General features: G+C 38.9%; 2 protein-coding genes across 4 annotated transcripts in view; one reads left to right on the top strand and one right to left on the bottom strand.

Moving 5' to 3' along the window:
• The first annotated feature begins 309 nt into the window (after window positions 1-309).
• dus4l (dihydrouridine synthase 4-like (S. cerevisiae)) lies at window positions 310-7205 on the top strand. The gene is made up of 14 exons (XM_071497351.1): window positions 310-668; window positions 894-1015; window positions 1211-1328; window positions 1561-1683; window positions 2021-2247; window positions 2382-2646; window positions 3827-3873; window positions 4024-4141; window positions 4242-4342; window positions 5059-5206; window positions 5370-5505; window positions 5653-5755; window positions 5951-6051; window positions 6333-7205. Exons 1-14 carry the CDS (start codon window positions 574-576, stop codon window positions 6366-6368), a joined length of 1740 nt encoding a protein of 579 aa, XP_071353452.1. The 5' UTR covers window positions 310-573; the 3' UTR covers window positions 6369-7205.
• A 1743-nt stretch (window positions 7206-8948) lies between these two features.
• LOC139631663 (solute carrier organic anion transporter family member 1C1-like) overlaps window positions 8949-19964 on the bottom strand; it is a 35327-nt gene continuing 24311 nt past the window's right edge. For 2 of the 3 annotated variants that reach the window (XM_071496036.1, XM_071496037.1), the window contains 8 exons: window positions 18645-18893; window positions 18068-18232; window positions 16963-17158; window positions 15765-15930; window positions 14946-15118; window positions 11128-11192; window positions 10790-10907; window positions 8949-9852 (listed from right to left, as the gene is read on the bottom strand). In XM_071496036.1, coding sequence (XP_071352137.1) covers window positions 9615-9852; window positions 10790-10907; window positions 11128-11192; window positions 14946-15118; window positions 15765-15930; window positions 16963-17158; window positions 18068-18232; window positions 18645-18893 — 1370 coding nt within the window. In that variant the 3' untranslated portion in view covers window positions 8949-9614. Of the gene's footprint in view, window positions 9853-10789; window positions 10908-11127; window positions 11193-12884; window positions 14681-14945; window positions 15119-15764; window positions 15931-16962; window positions 17159-18067; window positions 18233-18644; window positions 18894-19964 lie in introns of those variants that run through there. The other variant, XM_071496038.1, reaches the window with a different exon arrangement.

Raw genomic sequence — 19964 nt, 5'->3', positions numbered from 1 at the left:
CTAATTCAACTAACTGATTGCAGACATATACTTAAGTCATTTCAAAGCACGAAAGCTACTTTTTCCGTAGAGAACATGAAGGCAGCATTGCGTGAATGGATGTGACGTAACGAATCACTAACAAATCGAGCATCAATATTTTTTCAAAAAAAAAAAAAAAAAAAAAAATCAAAGACAAAAGAACTGCCTGGTATAACATTAGCTAGGTACACTGGGGAAGGGGTTGTTTATATATACATTTATTTTAAAAAAGAATAAAATAAAATGCATAAACGCATATATTAGGTTACGTGACGTATGGGTTCAGAGGTGTTCAACACACGCCCATATTTTTTTCCCGCATGGTCGACTGAACCGCTGTGCTGTAATGTTGTCCCGAAGTAAAACTTACTATATCAGTGTTCCGGTATGTTTCACTGGGGTTTTAGGTTGTTTTAGCAGTTGGTCCTCGTCTCGTTGAAACAGTGAAGTAGGCGTCAGACGACAGATCCCACCTTTAAACTCTACTATATTCTTGGGTCTTAAGCTAGTTAGCTTGTTATGCTAGCTGGCTAACAGTTCTTTCTGAGAAGAATGAAGACTTGCAATGGAAACCAGTCCAGTATTATGGACATGTTTGAAAAGGGAAAAGTTTTGAAAATATGTGCCCCAATGGTTCGATATTCAAAGTAAGTGGAATCTATTTTCTCCTCTGTAGTAGCATTAATTTGCTTATTTTTGCTGAACTAACCCACATTCAAGGGAGGAAACGCTTCAAGTACATGTAATCTAAAACTCGATGAAACACTTGTACTCAAGCTCCTCTGCCTTAAACATGAGGCCATTTATTTTGTACGGTGACCATTTATTTTGACTGTTGCACACGATGCTCAACGAAATCCATTTTCCCATAGGCTTGCGTTCAGATCCTTGGTAAGGAAATACAACTGTGATATCTGCTTCACCCCAATGATAGTTGCTGCTGACTTCATGCGATCTGTCAAAGCCAGAGACAGTGAATTCACAACCAATGAGCGTGAGTAACAACATTGTAAAATGAGTTACAGTGTCCTTGCTGCACCATCAGTTCCAATGAACTGTATATGTACACAGGGATATAACTGTTGCACCGTAATTAATGTGTTTTAATTGTGTGCTTTGTGCACGCTGCCATATTACCATACATTACCAAGTTTTATTACCGTTGTTTGATTTTCCCTCTCCTCCTCAGGTGACCGGCCCCTGATAGTGCAATTTGCTGCCCATGATGCCCAGACCTTGGCTGATGCAACCTGTGTGGTGGCACCTTTCTCAGATGGAGTTGACCTCAACTGTGGCTGTCCCCAGAGGTGCAACTAGGCCCTGATACATTTTGGCCTTCAGTCACTTTTTATTACTTTGTTATTTCAGCATTTTTGCAGAGGATGAAAACTGCATAGTTTGTTTGATTGATTAATTTCTTATGTCAAATTGTATGTTTCTGTTTTCGTCTCTCTTATTTTGAACGCTAATTAAGTGTTACCACGATAGATGGAATTTTTTGTCTGAGTTATTTGATTAGCTTTGTTATTTCATTTTCAGATGGGCTATGTCAGCCGGGTATGGTGCTTGTCTCATCAACAAGCCTGAACTTGTGAAAGACATGGTCAGACATGTCAGAAACCAAGTGGACAATCCAAACTATACAGTGTCCATCAAAATAAGGTAAAAACTCTGAACCAGTTTGAAATTGTACTAGCACTAGACCACCAAGTCTGTGACGTTGATGTTAGCCTATTGCAGATATATCAATAGCAACAAGAAATTGCAGAACAGAAATGCCAAACTATGTTTAAAAATTGACAAGTGACAATATATTGTTTTTTAAATATATATCTGGTAAAAATACATGTTCGTGTGTCAGGGTACATATTGCTTTATTTTTAACATGTAACCATGACTTCCTGTGTGAAAATCAGGGTAAAAAAAAATATATATATATATATATTTAAAATAGAAATAAAAAAATAATGATAATAAAAGACATTCACATCACCCTCAGAATTCACAAGGACCTGAGGCGTACAGTGGATCTGTGCCAGAAGGCTGAATCAGCTGGTGTGTCATGGATAACGGTCCATGGCCGTACAGCAGAAGAACGCCACCAGCCAGTCCATTATGATGCAATCAAGACAATCAAAGACAGCATATCTGTACCTGTTATTGCCAATGGGGACATAAAGTACCTCCGTGATGTGGAGTCCACTCATCAGCTTACTGGTGTCGATGGTAGATATGTTTTCATTGTCTTCAACAAAAGTGCACTCTTGAACAAGTTCACTTGTCAACTTATGACATATGCAAAAATGAGGGTATTCCTTTCTAATTTGTGAATTTCTTGTTTGTTTGGATTTGTTTATTAGGTGTGATGGCTGCACGGGGGTTACTTGCTAACCCTGCAATGTTCGCTGGCTACGAGGATACTCCTTTGGAATGTATATGGGACTGGGTCGACATCTCTATAGAGCAGGGCACTCCTTTCACCTGCTTCCATCACCATCTTATCTACATGCTGGAGAGGGTTAGCTCCCAGCCTGAAAGAAAAGTGTTCAATTCTCTATCCAGTACCTCAGCTGTAATAGATTACCTCCAGAACACATATGGTTCAGTACATAATCTGGGAACATGAGTATATTGAAATGTGACTTACCTGATTTTAGCATTTTTTTATTTTTGTGCCAAATAAAACAAAGCTATAGTTGTATTACTGATGTCTGTCTTTTTTACTGCTCCATTTTCTCAGGGCAAGCCTTCACTAAACAGTAATATTATAGCTAATTAAACAGAATATTTAGTTATTATTAATGCTCGTCTTAGTCAGTGAGTATATACTGAGGCTTAAGGTGTTTTGCTTCTCAATAAATATTTAGCACTCTCAAAATCATCATCAGATACGAATTATATTAAAACTGAAAGTTAGAAAAGAATATAAAAATGACAAAGTGATATGATACTGGTACAATGATTCATTTCCTGTACATCTAGCTTTTTGGAAAGCAATGTCATAAGTGTTGTTTTTATTGGTTATGTGTCAGTGAGGATTTATTGCAGGGCTGACGTATTACACTGTTTTAATTTTAGCTAGGTGCACCTAATAAACTGCCAACTGAGTGTGTACAAATACTAAGTCATGGAAATCAATTCCGTTGTTGAATGTAAATTTATTTTTCTAATGAGGAGTTCTTCAGAGAACGTAATGTGATTTGCCTTCAAAGTAAAGTCTAAATTTGCATGGTGGATCCATGTATAAAGGATGGGGACGTACCACCATGGGATGTACAGACAAGAGTAAGAACAGACCGTGAGATTTAAGATGTTATTACTCAACTATTTAACAATCAGTGACGCAATTACCGTCAAATAATTTTATTTTGAAAACTAAGACCGGAAGCTCGGTCTTTCAGACGAGCTGGCTGGAACAGGAAGGGAAGCCGGAAGACGAACTTTGCGTTGGGTGATTTCAGAAGAGAAGAAAAGTTACTCTTTCTTAGTCGGCATTTTGGTGGTTTATTTGTAAGTGGTGTATCTTTATCTCTGAACTCTAACGACTTAGACACCTTAACTGGCTGGTTATCTTTTTCTAAGCGGCCCAGGTTAGCGTTAGCTTGTAGTTAAAGTAATAGTTAATGGAGCACTGGGTATATGATTTTGAAGATGGAAAGAGAGACATCATTTTAAGAAGCCCAAGTGTATTGTTTTTGGTATCTACCTATAATAAGCGTATAGACACACTATACTTGTCACTTATTGCTTGTGGTGGCGCAGCGGCTGTAAGTTGTAAGTAGGCTACCACAACGTGAGTTGACAGGGCTAACTACTGGCAACTTCATTCCGGTCTAACCCTCTTTATGTTAGGTATGTGAACTGGATGGGGAAGAAGCTTAACTTGCTATTGCTGTTTTTCTCAACAGAGGCTCTATTGTTGTCCAAGTGGATGAAAAGTCATGCATGCTAGCTACACCTTTTGCCAATTATCCTGTAACATTTCATGTTTGTCTTTCTCAGATTATCTCCTGAGGCCCTCAGCAAAGATGACATTACAATGGACTGCTGTGGCCCTCTTCCTCTATGTGGAGATTGGCGTCCTTGTCATCCTCTGTTTACCCTTCATCTCTGCCAGGAGGTGAGTAATAGTCGCTCAGATATAATGTGCTTGTATATTGCTAGAGTAGAGACCTGTTATGTACTGCTGTCTGTAAATGTTTTTGCATATGTGGTTGCAGGTGGCAAAGAATTTTCCAGCTGAGGATCTGGAGCTTCATGGCGGGGTTCTGGAACAAAGTGTTTCTCACCATGATCATAGTACTTATTGTGCTCTTCCTCGGTAAGTGTAACCAGCTGTAATCAGCTATTTCAATATTTTAGACACAATTTTGTAGATGGGTCACAATTCTTCAGTTAGAGATGTAACCTCAGATGGTATGAACATCAACTGTGACCTTGGAGGAAGCTTTGGGTGCACTGTTTGATGCTTTAAAATAGCGTTTCTCCTCCTCTGGTCTTAAAACATCTCCCAAAACATGCTGTCAAGCACTTTCGAGAGCATAAAACATCAACAGGTACCTAGCCCATATAACCCTAACCATAAAGCCATGTTTGCCAATCAGAAGCCTGACATAAAGATATCACTGGTTCCAGTAGGGAAATAACAAGGGTTACAAGCCAAAAACTAACTAACTTTCCTGTCTGTCTGTCAATATGGCTATGGCTTTAATAAAGACAAAAATGCCTTTATTTAAAATTAATTAAAAAAATTCATAGTTAAAAATAACTTTAAAAAACAACACAGAAAACATGAGTTTCTAAAGTGTTACCTGGCTGGAGTTTTGCAAAAGGTCTGTTTTCAGTGCATGTGAACAAAAGGCCTAAAGAGGTAGAAAAAGGCCTAAAAAAATGCCTGCATGACAGGGCCTTAGTCAGACTCACCACTAGAGACCATATTACTGTAGGCCTGTAACCTGAAAACTTAGATAAGATGGTAGCATGAAGAAATGTTTTAAATCTAACCTTTTTAACTCATTGTGTGTTCCTTTTGTTTAGATGCTGTCCGTGAAGTGAGAAAGTATTCACACAAAGACCTTGGCACAGATTCCAAGCTGCAACCGAACATGTTTGACCACCTGCACATGAAGCTTTTTAGAGCCCAGAGGAACCTCTATATCTCTGGCTTTGCTGTCTTCCTCTGGCTGTGAGTTTTTTCTCTTTTATACTGCTACACAAAGGACATATCAAAAATGTTATATATACATATATGTGTGTGTGTGTGTGTGTGTGTGTGTATGTGTGTATGTATGTATGTATGTGCATCAGCAATGAATGAGGCCTTCGTCTTACCCTGGTTATTTTTGCAGGGTTATGAAGCGAGTGATCACTTTGATTAACCAGCTGGCAGCAGTGTCTGGGACTACAGCTGCTCTTCAGGCGCAGGCTGACAGTGCTAACCAGACTGCTAAGAAATACATGGAGGACAATGAGCTGCTGAAAAAGGTGGGCTCCACAGTGGTTAGGTAACAACTCTAAGATATCTCTTTGATAGCTCTAGATGAGAACATACACACAGAAGATTAATGATTCAGACTTGCAGTTAACAGATAAAGATGTGTGTTTAATGTTCTTTGTTTTCATTTCCATCAGACTCTGATGGAAGGGAAGGGTGATAAGGCCACTTCAGAGGGCATGGAGCTGTTGAGAAAGGAGGTGGAGAAACTGAAAGAAGAACTGAAGACAGCAGGAGATGGTTGGTGTCCATGTACTTTTCCACATATCTTGTATAAATATGTTTTTATTGCTTTTACATGCTAGTGGCATAGCTTGTATTATCTTTTTATTTTGACACCAGGAAAGTTGATGAAAGAACCGTAGACTTTAAAACTTTTAGTGGATGAAGATGATGAGGATGCCCTGTGTTGAAGTGTGATTGTTTCCTCTCCAGCCCTGAAGAAATCCCAGTCAGAGGCAGAGGTAATGAAGAAGCAGACGGACGGCCTCGCCAGGGAGTATGACAGACTGCTGAAAGAACATCAGGAGCTCCAGGTAATGCTAAGTCCTAAACACAACCGGATAATGACTTCTTGCCATGCACAATCTAGATAGAGTTATTCCACTGAAAAGTGCCGCAGCCTATTTTTTGTTGTTAAAACAATGAAAACAAAGGCTGTTAATACTAGTAAATGACAACAGTTCCCATTATTACCAGGGTCTCACAGGGAAACATATACAGTTGTATTTACAGTAAATAAATGGCCTAATCACATCTAAGATAATGGAATATAACATTATCTGACAGTGACTTTTCATTTTTTTTGTCCTTTCAGAGTCTTCAAGATAGTGGAAGCAAAAAGGATGACTAGCTACTGTAGAATGTTTAAAAGTTCAAGGGTTCACACAGCAACTTAGCCCAGCTATGAGAGAGCCACTGCAACCTATGCTTTACCTTCATATATCACCACCTGTGTTACAATGCATATCACAAAACCAGGATTGGCTCCTCTGAAGTATGGAGTTTTGGCTGGTATCAGTGATGGTTTTAAAGCATGGAGGTGAACGAGACTGGCTTAAATTGGATGAGTAATATTTGACGGTTTCCTGTTTCTGCCTGGCACAGTGTGACTAAGAGGATTGCTTTTTCAAGTTCACACTCTATCTGGCAGATTAACTATGCAAGGTGTTTGGAAAGAATTCAGTCAGTAATCAACCCAGGTCTGATCACAGAGCACTTAATATGTTTAAGAAATTGCAATTGGGATGAGTGTTCGTTATATGGTTTGCTTTATTTGTTTCAGCCCGGTCACAGTGTTGAGTGGAAGATTTTTTCAAATGCTAGAGCACTCTATTACTGTGGCAAAGAGCTATGAATGTATTTTGATACTAAAGATTTGCCTTCATTTCTGTAGTGTATTAGGGACACCTGCTCTTCACGCTTGGAGCTTGAATACAGTATGTAAATTTAGTCTGTGCTTGCATGGCTCTGCATGCACATTTGCATTTAGACAAATCATATTCATGTTTTTGTGTTAACAGTGGTAGTTTTGGTGGATGGGATGGTAATTGTTTGACAACATCAGGCATCCATGTGTTTTTTTTCCCCTTTTGGTTTTCTTAATTTTAACATGTAAATGTCAGTGAAAATCTTTGATGGAATATTTGTAGATATAAATAAAACAATATCTATAGGGATACAAAAAAAACTGAACCCAACCACTATTTATCTTGTTTTAGGCTTAAAATACAACAGATTTTCATGGTCACAGAAGGTCCACATTTTTTATATTTGCTGCACTGCATGTTTTATTTTTAGAGCACCAGTTACACTGGGAGTTGTTCTGTATGAAGAGGGGCTGTATGTTTTATTTTTTTATACTTCCGTTATCCAGACAGCGCGATGGCACTGTGAAAGTGGAGCTGAGACTGTAATCACCATATGTTTCAACGTTTCACAGTTCTTTATGCTAAAGCAGTTATTGCATGGGTTAACCACATTCGTTTTTTTAGGTCAAAAACTGCAAAAATGCCTCTTCAAGTTGTTTCTTATCTTTCCGTTTGACAGAAATCAGAATGAAGTGCCTTGTAGGTGGGTGCAGGACATGTTGTTCAATAAAGATCTGTTTCGTTATCCTTGGCCTAAACTTGCACTTAATGAAGCATCTTGAATGAATAACAGCAACACATCATTTGATTGGATATTAAAAGTTTTATTTTAGTATTACATTTAAGATATTCTTTGAAATTTTACAAAAATAATCCAAGAAAATTATTTACATTCTGATTTAATGCAAGTAAATGCCTTACATTATTGAGATGACTTCCTTCCTCTATACCTCTCACTGCTCCTCTGAGTCTGTACTTGTGGCCACCTGTGCCTGAAACTGAACCTGAATTCAAAAGACAATACAGTCAGCACATACTGTACATTGGCAAAAAATGGGACATATCCATTTTGGGCATAAAATATAACAAAATAATATACATTTACAAAGACAAAAGTATTTTTTTTAAACAGTTGTCTTGAGATACAGCAGCTAGTGGACTGATTTCACTTTGAGGAATTATTCGGTCAGATTTCATTGAAATGGGTTCTGATTTTGGATCAAAGCTGTTTGAGATTAAAATTGATAGGAAAAACCTGAGAATAGTGGTGTTTCTGTTTGTGGGTTTTGGCACAGCTGTTCATGCACGCACAAAAATACACAGAAAAACAAAATAACAATGTAAAAACAGACTGAGCAGTGAAACATATTGTATAGCAATGGCTGGAGACGCAGAAGCGGAGCTTTTACACATCAGCGACACAAATGCACACTTCTTGCGGTGACACTTCACACACAGTAGAGTCGTTTGCCTAAAGACTGGGATGGCATATAGTATATCCTTTCTCAGTGTTAAAACAGTAGAAATTCTGCCTCCTCAAAAGGCACAACACATGGCAACCACCAGACACAAGGGCAATCATTCACCTCAGCCATCTGTTTCAAACAACAATGGTTATTTAATACCAGAGCCTGATGAGGCCCACTGAGATTACTCTGAGCAAATTCAGTCTAATACTAATTATCAGTGTTAACAAGTTTAGTTGACAGTGTATTCTTAGTAATTTTTTTTCTCAATACCATATAAACATAACGGTACTGCCTCCCTGTGGCCGTCATTGATATTGACATCAGAGCAGGCTCCATTACACAAATAGGTACACAAATTTCACTATAATTCAATTTCCATTTTTAGGGAATAGGAAAAAAAAAAAAAAAAAAAAAGAATAAAGTCACATCCAGAAAGCGCACAACACAAACTGCAAGAGACCTAACTTTGGGTTTAAAGTCAGTCAGAAATGAAACTGAGTTTCTGAAATGTAAAAGGAAATAGTACTCAGATACCTGTCGAACGTGTGACTGAACTTCTACAAGCAGCAAAACAGATGGTACATGATTTAGAGGTAACCATTGAGTGAATGAGGCACAGACATCAAAACGACTCAAAGCCATCTATAATTTACTGAAATATATATTCAAACACTTCTACAACCACCTGCTTATCTTTCCTGTTAAATATTCTGAAAAAAAAAAAAACCCTCCATCACTTTGAAGGCCTAATCTTCCTCATGTTTATAGTTTTATTTCATTGTTTTAATTTAGTGTCATGCCTCTGGTTTTTGTAAGGCCACTTTTCTTCTGTTCAGTAACACTGGGGATTTGGAAGAAAACTTCATTTGAAAGAAAACTCCAAAGAGGCAGCTTTATAAGTGCTGGTGTTCAGAATGACTGTTTTTGCAGTAGTCTGTACAAGTCACATTTCCCATCTAATCTTTTGTGCCACCATTACAACAGAAAAATATTGTTTTCTTTATGAAGAAAAAAATAACAGCATGTACATTCAAGAAATATTTCAGTTATATCAAATCTCTGTCAAATTCACAAAGCCCTCACAGGTCCAGTAGTACAAATATAGAATTTATGTTTTATATGAGATAATCGGATACAACATGTGATTCCCTGCAAATCATGAGTGTGTGTGCATCGTGTACAGTAGTGTGTGTGTGTGTGTTGTATTTGTTTATCTGTGGTGTGTGAACGGGGCAAATGGGGTCAGTTCTGCTGGATCTGTCACAGCCGTGTCTCCCTGTCTGTGCTGTTATCTGACGTTTGTTGTAATTGGTCGCAATTAGAAATCACAAACTCTTCCTTCCTGAGTGCCTCCAGCTCTGTTCCGCCATTGGCCAGAGCTCCATGAATGGCATTTCTTTCCTCCTTCTTCAGCTGTTGACTGAGCAGAATGAAGCCCGGGATGCAAATAATGAACGAAATAGTCCGCAGGCTCAGAGTCAGGCCCAGGTACGCAATCCTGTGAAGCAAGGGCATAAAAATGTTTTTGGGTCAGAGTGGAAGACAAGTGGCAGACAAATGGAGGAGTGACAGATGACAGATGACGTTGCTGTGACTTTGTTACTCAGAGGATGGCTAAACCAAAACAGTAAATAATGACTGGTTTATTAAATAATTTCTTCACAAATGGACATTTAATATGTTATAGCTATCAGTTGCTTTTCAGCAAGCTATATCCTCAGCCTGTTTTCTTTAATCCTGTATGTCTTTACATTTTAGCAACGTGGCACAATTGATGTTTGATACTGTAGAAAACTTTAAAAAATGTGATGATTCACAGTCAGCTTCTGAAGTTATAAGGAGTATCTTTCTTCTGTGATTTCTAAACGGATTTATGGATGTTATGAAATGAAGTTAATAAAGAGTTGCAAGTAGTCCACAAAAATATCCTTGGGAAGTGCGTGTCTCGCCAAATCTAAAAAATATGTATCATGTCTGTCTTCAGATTTTACAGAGCTGTCACTCAGAGAAGGCTTTCGATTTTGAAGTGAACTGTGGTAACTGGTAAGGGTTTTAAAGTACCCTGCATTGCCTTCATGAGCTGTAGTCACAGCCTCAGCTTTTAACCTTTAGTTGAGGACAAGTAAATCACCTTTGCAAACATGACAAAGGTTGGCTTATTTGAAGAACATATGAAGCCTGGTAACTTTTAGTGTTTACGGTGTATTTTTTATTCTTCGCATTCAATGCAATAACAGATCTGGAGAGAAGTGCCATGTAGCAATCTTTAAATTTGTTTCAAATTTCCCCATTGTATAAATTTTGTACATGCAGCAAGTCATTGCCATGTAAAATGTAAAACCTTACATAAAACTGCTGTCGAGTACTGAATCTTATGAAACCTTAAAATGAAAGAAGATCCATGAAATACCAACTGTCATGCATGTGAGTACTACCTGTATGCAGTGGTGTTGTAGATTCGACAGGCTCCTATGCCTCCACACCTCTTCTGACCCCATTTTAGACACGTGGTGTCAATGATTGCTCCAAAGTAGATGGGTGCTGGGATCCCTGCTGTAGGATCCAAAACATACTTTCACAATGACATCCAGAGCTGAAACAACAGCTTCTGCAAACACCATTAAGTTAGAATTTTAGCAAATACAAGCACTATGGTAGTTAAAGTGACAGGGAAGTTTGGAAGAACAATGGCAAAGGTCTTAATGTAGATTAACCCTTATCCCTGACCCTCTCAAACATGCTCAGTAAAGGTTGGGCTTGAAAGGAGACTTACCAAGGGTACGTGTTGCCAGAGCATGGAAACCCAAGGCCAGAGATTTCAGCTGTGGTTTTATGCACCTGCATGAAGAAAAAAAAAATGAAGACATTTTTTCAGGAAACATCAGAGATTGGATAGAAGACATCAGCCATGTTTTCATTATGGTGGTCCTGAGGGTCAAAACATCATTTCAGAATATGTGACATTTAAAAATTACACAAAAGATGGGATAACTCTTGTTTGTGATTGAACAGAACCTGAGTCCCTGGTGTTTCTATTGTGTACTATTCTCAGCAGTATCATTGCTGGATTGTAAACTGAGTTTGAAAGGGATGGAAGAGATGTTTGGAGACAGAACTGTGTGGTTGATTTTAAACCAGAAACATGGCTTGTGTTTTAAAAAAAATGGAGATGGCAATGTAAATGCTTTGTGAACTGAACCTATACAGAACCTTGTTGTGGACACGTTATGGGTTTATAAGATGCCTGTACTATTCTACAGCTCGATATTACTTGTGGCATGTGGTTATGACAAATTAAAACTTTCTGGCATTGCGTTATCTGGCTGCAGAGTCATGTGACTCAAATATGGACTGACGAACAACAAAGCTCATTAACTGTATTAGAAGTGTTAGCATTATTCTCATGAGACTGCTCGCACACGCTGTGGAGCGTTCCACGCAATGGGACAATAGCCACCATCCAGTGCACTACTCCCCATCACCAGAGAGATTACTATGCTACTACCAGAGGCCATATGTTTGGGTATGGGTAATTTAGCTGACTGTTCTAGTCTACTTTGACACATGCCCAGAGCATCATCAGTTGCCTGACAGTGAAACAACCAATCACAGCAGGTTAAGAGTTTAGAGCGTCTCTCTGGCTGATCCAGTCTAGCATCACATCACCTTAACACATACATTGAATAAACTCTGAATTGACTTGGTTTCTGTCCAATCCCAGACAAATAGTACTGTCCCGCCCTTTCCATAATTTGAAATGCTGCTGTATTTTGTGAAATGTTGTGTTCCATGAAATATGTTTTGTGAAATGTTGTATTGTGAAATGTAATGTTTTCTGAAATGTTGTGTTTTCGACCTTGAGTGCCACTGTACAGCAGCACAAGTTAAACACATTCAAGGTCACTTAACTCATGTTCCTTACTTCTTACTAAAACTGAGTCATAAGTTATGCAAGTAGTAATGTCATGTTCAATCAAACCAATGTAAACACTATGTGTAAACAATTAATGTTACATGACATTAAAAAATGACATCTAAGATGTTTGAGGTAGGAAATATGTGGAACATGTTTTTTTTAGAACCTATGGACATGCGTTTCGGTAAAAAAAAAAAAAAATGGTGACTGTAAACAGGATATACACAGTTCTTGGGGCAATTCTCTGCCTTATCAGTCATTTAATTCCTGTGAAACCACTGCATTTAAACAGGATCAGCTGATATGGCTTTAATATACCGTGTGTGTGTGTGTGTGTGTGTGTGTGTACACTTGTACTTGCTACATAGTAAGGACCAAAAAAGTATTTTACTAACAGAGTGAGGACATTTTGGCCGGTCCTCACTTTGAGACACCTTAAAATCACATTTTGAGGGTTAAGACTTGGTTTTAGAGTTATGGTTAGAATTAGGTTAAGGTTAAGGTTAGGTTTAGGGTTGGGGTTAGGCACGCAGTTGTGAAGGTTAAGGTTCGGGTAAGGGGCTAGGGAATGCATTATGTCAATGAATGTCCTCACAAAGATAGAAGTACAAGTGTGTGTGTGTGTGTGTGTGTGTGTGTGTGTGTGTGTGTGTGTGTGTGTGTGTGTGTGTGTGTGTGTGTGTGTGTGTGTGTGTGTGTGTGTGTGTGTGTGTGTGTGTGTGTGTGTGTGTATATAAACATGTCATGTGTAACATTCTCTCAATGAACCCTTTTCATCTGGGAAAACTGGTATATAGAAAGAAAAACTAGGACATGCATGCAATCCTGTATCAGTGGAAGGTCTCATCAGTATGGCGTTAAGTGGAGTGTTAGCCAGCAGAGGGTGCTGAGGTTCAGAAGAATCAACATCTAGTTCATAATGCATGATTTTGGGGTTGGCAACATGTGTATTTTATTCCAATGTTAAAACCTATGGTATAATCCTAAAACGTATGTATTTTATTAACAAAATGATGTCTTCATTTTTCCATTTGTTTTTTAATTTACTCTGTTTAAAAAAAAAATAGCCATTGCGTATAAATGAGTTGAATCGTTTGTACCCGAGTCCACCCACCCATCAACACTTGGCAGATGGAAGGAAACACTATGGTATAATTTTTCTACAGGGAGCCCCAGTGTTAAGTGGGGCCAGGCAGTGAGTCTGCCCCTAAACACACATGCGCCCTACCCCCCACACCATGCCTCTTAGTCTATCAACAGAACTCTATGCATCACTCCACTCTCTTTATCATCTAAAATTCATTTTCAGCTTCAGCAGTTTCAGAAGTTTAACCTTCCTGTGAGATCATTCAGCTAATTAACTAGACAGAGGTGCTTCAAACTATAGTCACGTGGATTGCTAGACTCCTATTTACTATTACGGCCCTTTTTGACAATGTTACTGAACACTGAATGTATGAGTAGCATAATATAATTTAACTATAGTCACAACACAGAGCAGCCAGTCTTTGGTCAGCTGGCAAAAAAGTTCATCCATCACTGTTGTTGATTATTCATATCTCAGAGCTTTTGGAGCTTCAGCACTGACCTACATACAACATATCACAAATGTAAATAGTTGCCTCTCTTCCATACTAATCTTGCAGTTTCTTTCACTTGGCCCTTTACCAATGCAAGTAGAGGAGATCGACCACATGTTCCTTGAGAAAAATGACTCAGAGATGCAGCACTGACTGTTACATCCATGTTATCATGGTAAATTAATGTAATGTGGAGTTCACGGATTCAACACCAGCCATCATTTATTGTCATTGATGATACATCGCTGATTCAGTTTTGAGAAATTCTGTATTCTACAGCAGCAGCTTCAGGACTTGTAACTTTGAAAATCAACACGTTTTGTACGGGAGCTCTCTGCTGCTGAACACAATGAACTCTAGCTTTTTGTTTAACTCAGTTTGTGGGAACTGATCAAAGCTTACTGAAGCTAAGATTACTATGGCTCTCTTGAGCATTTCATAGTCAAGGTCAATTACTGTCAGGAAATGCACCCTCACTGTAAGATCAACAAGTCAGAAGTAGGTGTTTTTCATACTGCAGTTGGTATCTCCCTGATCTCATTTGTGAGCAAATGATCAGAGATTGGCCTTCAAGAATTGAAGTGATTCTCCACTGACCATGACCTCCTATCCAGTGCTATTATGTCAAGGGATTTAAACCCTCAAGAATTCACATGACTGGAAACAGACTATTATTAGGCACTTTGTTTAACCAACTGTTTATACATGTGATACAGAGACACAAAGACACTAACATTTCCAATAACAGTGATGACATCAATTATTGTCTCTGGATGCTTTGATCTCTAAGGAAGATCTCTACGGAAGCATAAAAACACTTCCCATGATTCCTGGAAATAAGCAGATCAGGCAGGCATAAGGTATGTAAACAATCTAGTGTCTTTCCAAGTAACTGAATCAAAGTAACAAAATTATGTGAAAAATGTCTGACTCTAAACTTGTCACTGAAGAACTCTAACGTAATAAACAGTGCATACACAGCTCCAAACAAAAATTGCATCAGTAAAACAAGTGTGAAAAGACTGGATATCCCAAGGTAAAGCTGTATGCAATGGTCAAATCACATTATATTCTTTTTTTTTTCTTAAATCTCACCTGATGAGTAGCATGTAGCCTGGTGTCCCCCCAAGGGAGATGATAAAGGAAGTGATGACAGAGAGAGCCAGGAAGTACGGGAACATCCTGTCACAGTCGTCCTTGTGAGGGCACTGACCTGTACTGGCCGTAAAGTTACCAGCCACACCGACACAGCTACAGTTAGAGAAGACCTGGAGAGACATGCATAGCCACACACAAGTGACCATGTATAGCAGAACAAAGACAAAGACACACACACACACACACACACACACACACACACAGGAAATCGGTGTGGTGCAGTGGTGAGTTTTCTGGGGGGCAACAGGTCAACACTAAAATCACTGTTGCAGGATAATCAATTACTAATCAATTAAAAAACAAAAGCCAGCAATGTGCAGTAGAGTCTGCTGCCCACATCTCAGATTCTCACGACGAGGGCTCCCATTGCACTCACATAATCTACAATGTGTTACAAATTTATAGAAACGTGATATAAATGTTTTCCCTCTATTTATTGATCATGTTACAGAGATTGTGTTTTCGGACAAAAACTGAGGAACAATATTGTTTTGATTGCAAATGTGTTAATGTGTGATAAATGAATGCACAAGCATAAACAGGTGGCAGTGTACTTCTCAGTAATACATTTTTTAAGACGGAACCTGAAGTTAAACAGAATTTTAAGACAACAGTGTGAAAAGCTGGGATATACACAGAGAGCTTTGGGGCTGTTAAAGTTCAGCTGCAGTCTACACACCAGTAAGGTATTTACCACCATAAATTCATTTTCTGTGTGGAATATTTTTTCATATCTTGACTACTTTGCCAACTTACTGTGTTTTTCCCTGAGCCAGCAGAGCTGGTGCAGCCAGCAAGACAGGGAGAAACATACGTGATGCCATTCTCCCCACAGACCGGGTCCCAGTCACTTGCTGAACAAAAACAGTCTGAGTTGCAGGCTGTGAACACTGGATGTTTATCATAAGATATCGTATCCATGCTGGAAGGAAAAGAGCAAGAGCAAAGTACAGATGAGAGGCAAATATTTACTGTGCCATGACATGCCTGTTAGTATACTTGTAATGCATTTGAAAAATAAATACTATAGGCCAAAGTAACATTATATTGGTTACCTTTAAAAGACAATTACGTATTGTTTTAATGCTGATGTTTAGTTCCTTCATAAATCTCACACCTTAAAAAAGAAACCAAAGGAATCATGAAGGCAAACCTAGTTGTACATGTTATTATTTAGCATTTACTCAAACGTGGGTGGTGCCACAGTGGGGGTAAGGTGGAGTGAGGAAATGAAGGGATTCATAAATGAGTGAGCACATAGAAAGGAAACAGGTAGTTAATGAGCAATAGGAAATTGAATATTTGATTTACCACGAGTGGTGTTGGCTGTTAATTGTGCATGGCCAGCCTCAGCACACTCACTGCAGCTTAATTAGCACGTTGTACCCATCTGGCTGTTTTTCATCTGTTTTGACAGCAGTGTCACTACAGTTGTGTCTGCTGCTGAACCTCGGTTTTAAAACTCAGCAGTGCATTGGGCACACAGCGACTGATTCATTTCTGTTGGTCTTTAGGCTTGTGATCACCTGCTGGCTGCCTGCTATGTTTAACAGCAGTCTGCATGTTCTGTTGGCATTTCTCATGCTGTTCTTTCATGTGTGGGGCCCATAGAAACCTTTGCTCATTTGATGCCAGTTCTTCCTAGATACGAGTTAACACTCTCATTCTTCAATTAACTTTTGTCACTCATGTTTGTTTTTGATTAAATTAATTTGATTAATTTAATTAAATCTCGGCATTAGTTGCATACCTTACATGGACCACTGTTCTGTCACTACTAGACATCAAAGCCACTCACCTCTGTGCTAGATTCATGATGAAACTCACAGAGTGCACAGTAAGTTAAGTAAAAATCACTGATTGTATTGTCGTCACTGAATTTGAAATAAGAAATATGATCACAATAGTCAGCAGTCATCAACCCCAACACACCATGTTATTATTTGCGACTCACCTGTTGTATGAAAGCGTCACTCCGGCTACCTTTGCATTCTCGCAGCTCATTGCGAAGAAGAACAATGACAGGATGTAACCAATCAGAGATGTGCCAAAGGCGAACCTGGCTGCTCCCATAATGTTCAGCTTCAGCCTCTTCATCAGTAGACCTCCAGAAAACATCCCCAGTGCCACAGCGGGGATATTGATCACACCTAAGATTAAGAGAAACAGTGAAACACAGGATCAATATGAACTGAAATTAGCTATTACTTTAAAGGCTAAATCTGGATTTGAAAAATCCAGTATCAAAGCTTGGCCATCATGTGCCTGACACTTTCTAATATTGCATGGAAGTAACTAATGTGACATACATTTCTTTATTTGGACTCCCTTTAGCCACTTCCGAGGTAGCAACTACTATTCCTGGAATTGCTCTGAGGAAAAATAAGGCTACAAAAATTCCAATTCCCCTTGATCAAAATAGAACCCTGCTTTTATGTTGTTTTTTTTTAAATCTCTTCTCATATACCTTCATTTAGCATCAGTGTGAAGACACGGTCTTTTATCTATACCCATGTCATTAGCTCTGGTCACTAATATTGCATTCTCTTTCATATGCAGCCAGTCTGGTCAGCACAGGCATCTGCCTTGATGAGACTACAAGAACCTAGATACTTTCATCTTATGTTATCAACTTCATTAGATATTTTATTTCATATGCAAAGCACTCTTCGTATTCACAAAGCGCCCGTCTCTGCAGCTGTAGTGGTTAACGGGTTGAATTAGAACACAGCCAACCCAGTCCTCCTTTCCTTAACAATATCCTCTCTTCCAAAGGTCTGTTTGTGCATCATTCAGCAAATGTAAAATTACCATAAATTAACTGGAGAAAAAAATGCTGTGAATGTAGAATTATAACCGTGCATCTTTACAGTCGGTGCTGTGTACATATTTGACACTAGAATTAATTTGAGTAAATTAGGCCCGTTCAAAAGTTCGTTCTACCATGCAGTACAAACCAAGCAGAATGGCCTTTCCTGGATCCACAATGTGATGATTTTCCAGGTTGTACACAATTAATTCATGCCACACATGCAGTATTTATGGAGAGTGTACCGCACCCATCAGAAAGTTGGCCTTTGAGGCAGACTGCCTGAAGTGCTGCTCGATGTACTTGGGTTTGTAGGTGACCATGCCAATGAGAGAGTTCAGCTGGATGATTGTCACGCACAGGTAGATCAAATAAACCGGGTGTCCCAGCAGAGTCCGCAGGGTTGGAATGAAGTCTGCACAGGGATAAAAATGTGAGCTGAATTTAACATTGTGACGCCTGACTGTAGTCTCTAATTACTGCTGTGAAATGAAATTTTCCTTTCTGTCTAGATGTAGCATTATAAGTACAATAGGAAAAACAATAGGAAAAAATGAAAGCCCCTATGTATTGATGTGGTTATAGCGCTATTTTGAATTATTGTGATGACATACATTTTTATTTGCAGAAAAATGAGACAGACAATCTGGGTAATATACGGTGCAGGCTATGTGCTCTTTCCAACCATTTGTTCTATAGCACATTCATTTCTACATATATGGGCTTTAAACTGATAAAATATTAAATTCATCAATATTTATGCACACCAACAACAACCTGAATCAAAGATTTATTGAATGCCTGCAAATCTCTAAATCCATCCTCACCTTTGGCCATTTCTGTAAAACTAGTATGTTTGTCCGCAGGATACTTGTGATTCAGAAGGGGAGAATCTTTAATGAAACTTGTCTGCTCTGGCGTGCATTTGTCTGGGCCCCGGGGTCCAGATATGGGCAGAGACCTGGGCAGAAACCAGAAAGGAATGGCAGAGAGCAGGGTGATGACCCCTGCTATGAGGTAGCCCAGCCACCAGGCCCCCACCCAGCGGGCATCTGCTGGGGTGATGGTGATGGTTTCTGTGTTGGGGAAACAGAGCATGAGAGGTAATCAATACACATATTATGCCCCGGCTGGTTACTTAGAATAGGATGCACATATTAATGACTTATGATTTATTCGGACAGCTTTACAGAACTGACTGAACTGATACGAATTAATGAAATATGTTCGTCAACGACCTTTTTTCTATGACTAAGATGAGACAGCACCAACATCATTAAACACTGTGACAATACAAGTTGACGCCAGTCAGCAGCTCTCAATGAGCACAGCATAGAGCACAGTGAGGACTCAAAGTAACCTACTGATAGTTTATTACAACATTAGGCTTGGAGTAAAAAAAAAAAAAAACACAACAAATAAATAAATAAAGATTATATTTGGGCCCATTTTTTATTACAAGGCTGAGGGAAAAAAAGACAAGGCGAGTGGTTCATGGTATTAGTCCGTGACGATATTTCAAGTGGGCCAACAAATAATTTGCAAAACAGGACAATTTTGGTATAATAAATATATATAACATTTTCCAAATGTTTTAAAACACCCCCCCCTCTTGTATTAAGTAGATCAACAGGCTTTCTCAAGGCATAACAGCACAAATCACCAGAACAGAACAAACACAATGTAGTTTGTCTTCTCATTGCCAGAGTATCTGAAATGAAATGTCCAGCAGAAATAGTTTGATTCTCACCCTTGTCACGTCGAAAAGATTTGCAGTCGGCACTCACATGCACTTTTAACCAAGCTTTACCTTCTTTCCCTCTTTTCTTCTCTCCTTTCCTCTGCTGCACTGTTTGATTGATTGTAGCCCATCAGAAGAGTTCGTCCTTCATCTCCCTCACCTGGTCTCATTCATTAGCTAATTGAGGCTAATCCCGCACACCTGTTCTGAGTCTGTCCTCCTGTTGTTGTATCTGATAACATCATGCCTCGGTTTTATGAACGAAAAGCCCTTTTTATGAGCAGAACATTCTGACCTGTAATGGCACCAAAGGCACAGGTGTGACTAATAACATTAACAATGGCTCCGTTCTATTCAAGCGTCCAGTAAGCCATTGCAGTAAGCCAGCATGAACAATACCAGGACC

The sequence above is a fragment of the Trachinotus anak genome, unplaced genomic scaffold, assembly GCF_046630095.1.
Source record: "Trachinotus anak isolate AG129_WGS33_773 ecotype Australia unplaced genomic scaffold, CSIRO_AGI_Tana_v1 ptg000014l, whole genome shotgun sequence".
Taxonomy (NCBI): domain Eukaryota; kingdom Metazoa; phylum Chordata; class Actinopteri; order Carangiformes; family Carangidae; genus Trachinotus; species Trachinotus anak.
The sequence above is the reverse complement of the archived record's forward strand: the minus strand, read 5'-3'. Positions and strand labels throughout refer to the sequence as shown.

Bases quoted from the DNA above. Each gene is read 5' to 3' on its own strand.
- dus4l (XM_071497351.1), top strand. From the start codon at position 574: ATGAAGACTTGCAATGGAAACCAGTCCAGTATTATGGACATGTTTGAA. The intron at 3,874-4,023 runs GTATGTGAACTG...TGTCTTTCTCAG, and splicing joins TCTAACCCTCTTTATGTTAG to ATTATCTCCTGAGGCCCTCA. The intron at 4,343-5,058 runs GTAAGTGTAACC...CCTTTTGTTTAG, and splicing joins ACTTATTGTGCTCTTCCTCG to ATGCTGTCCGTGAAGTGAGA.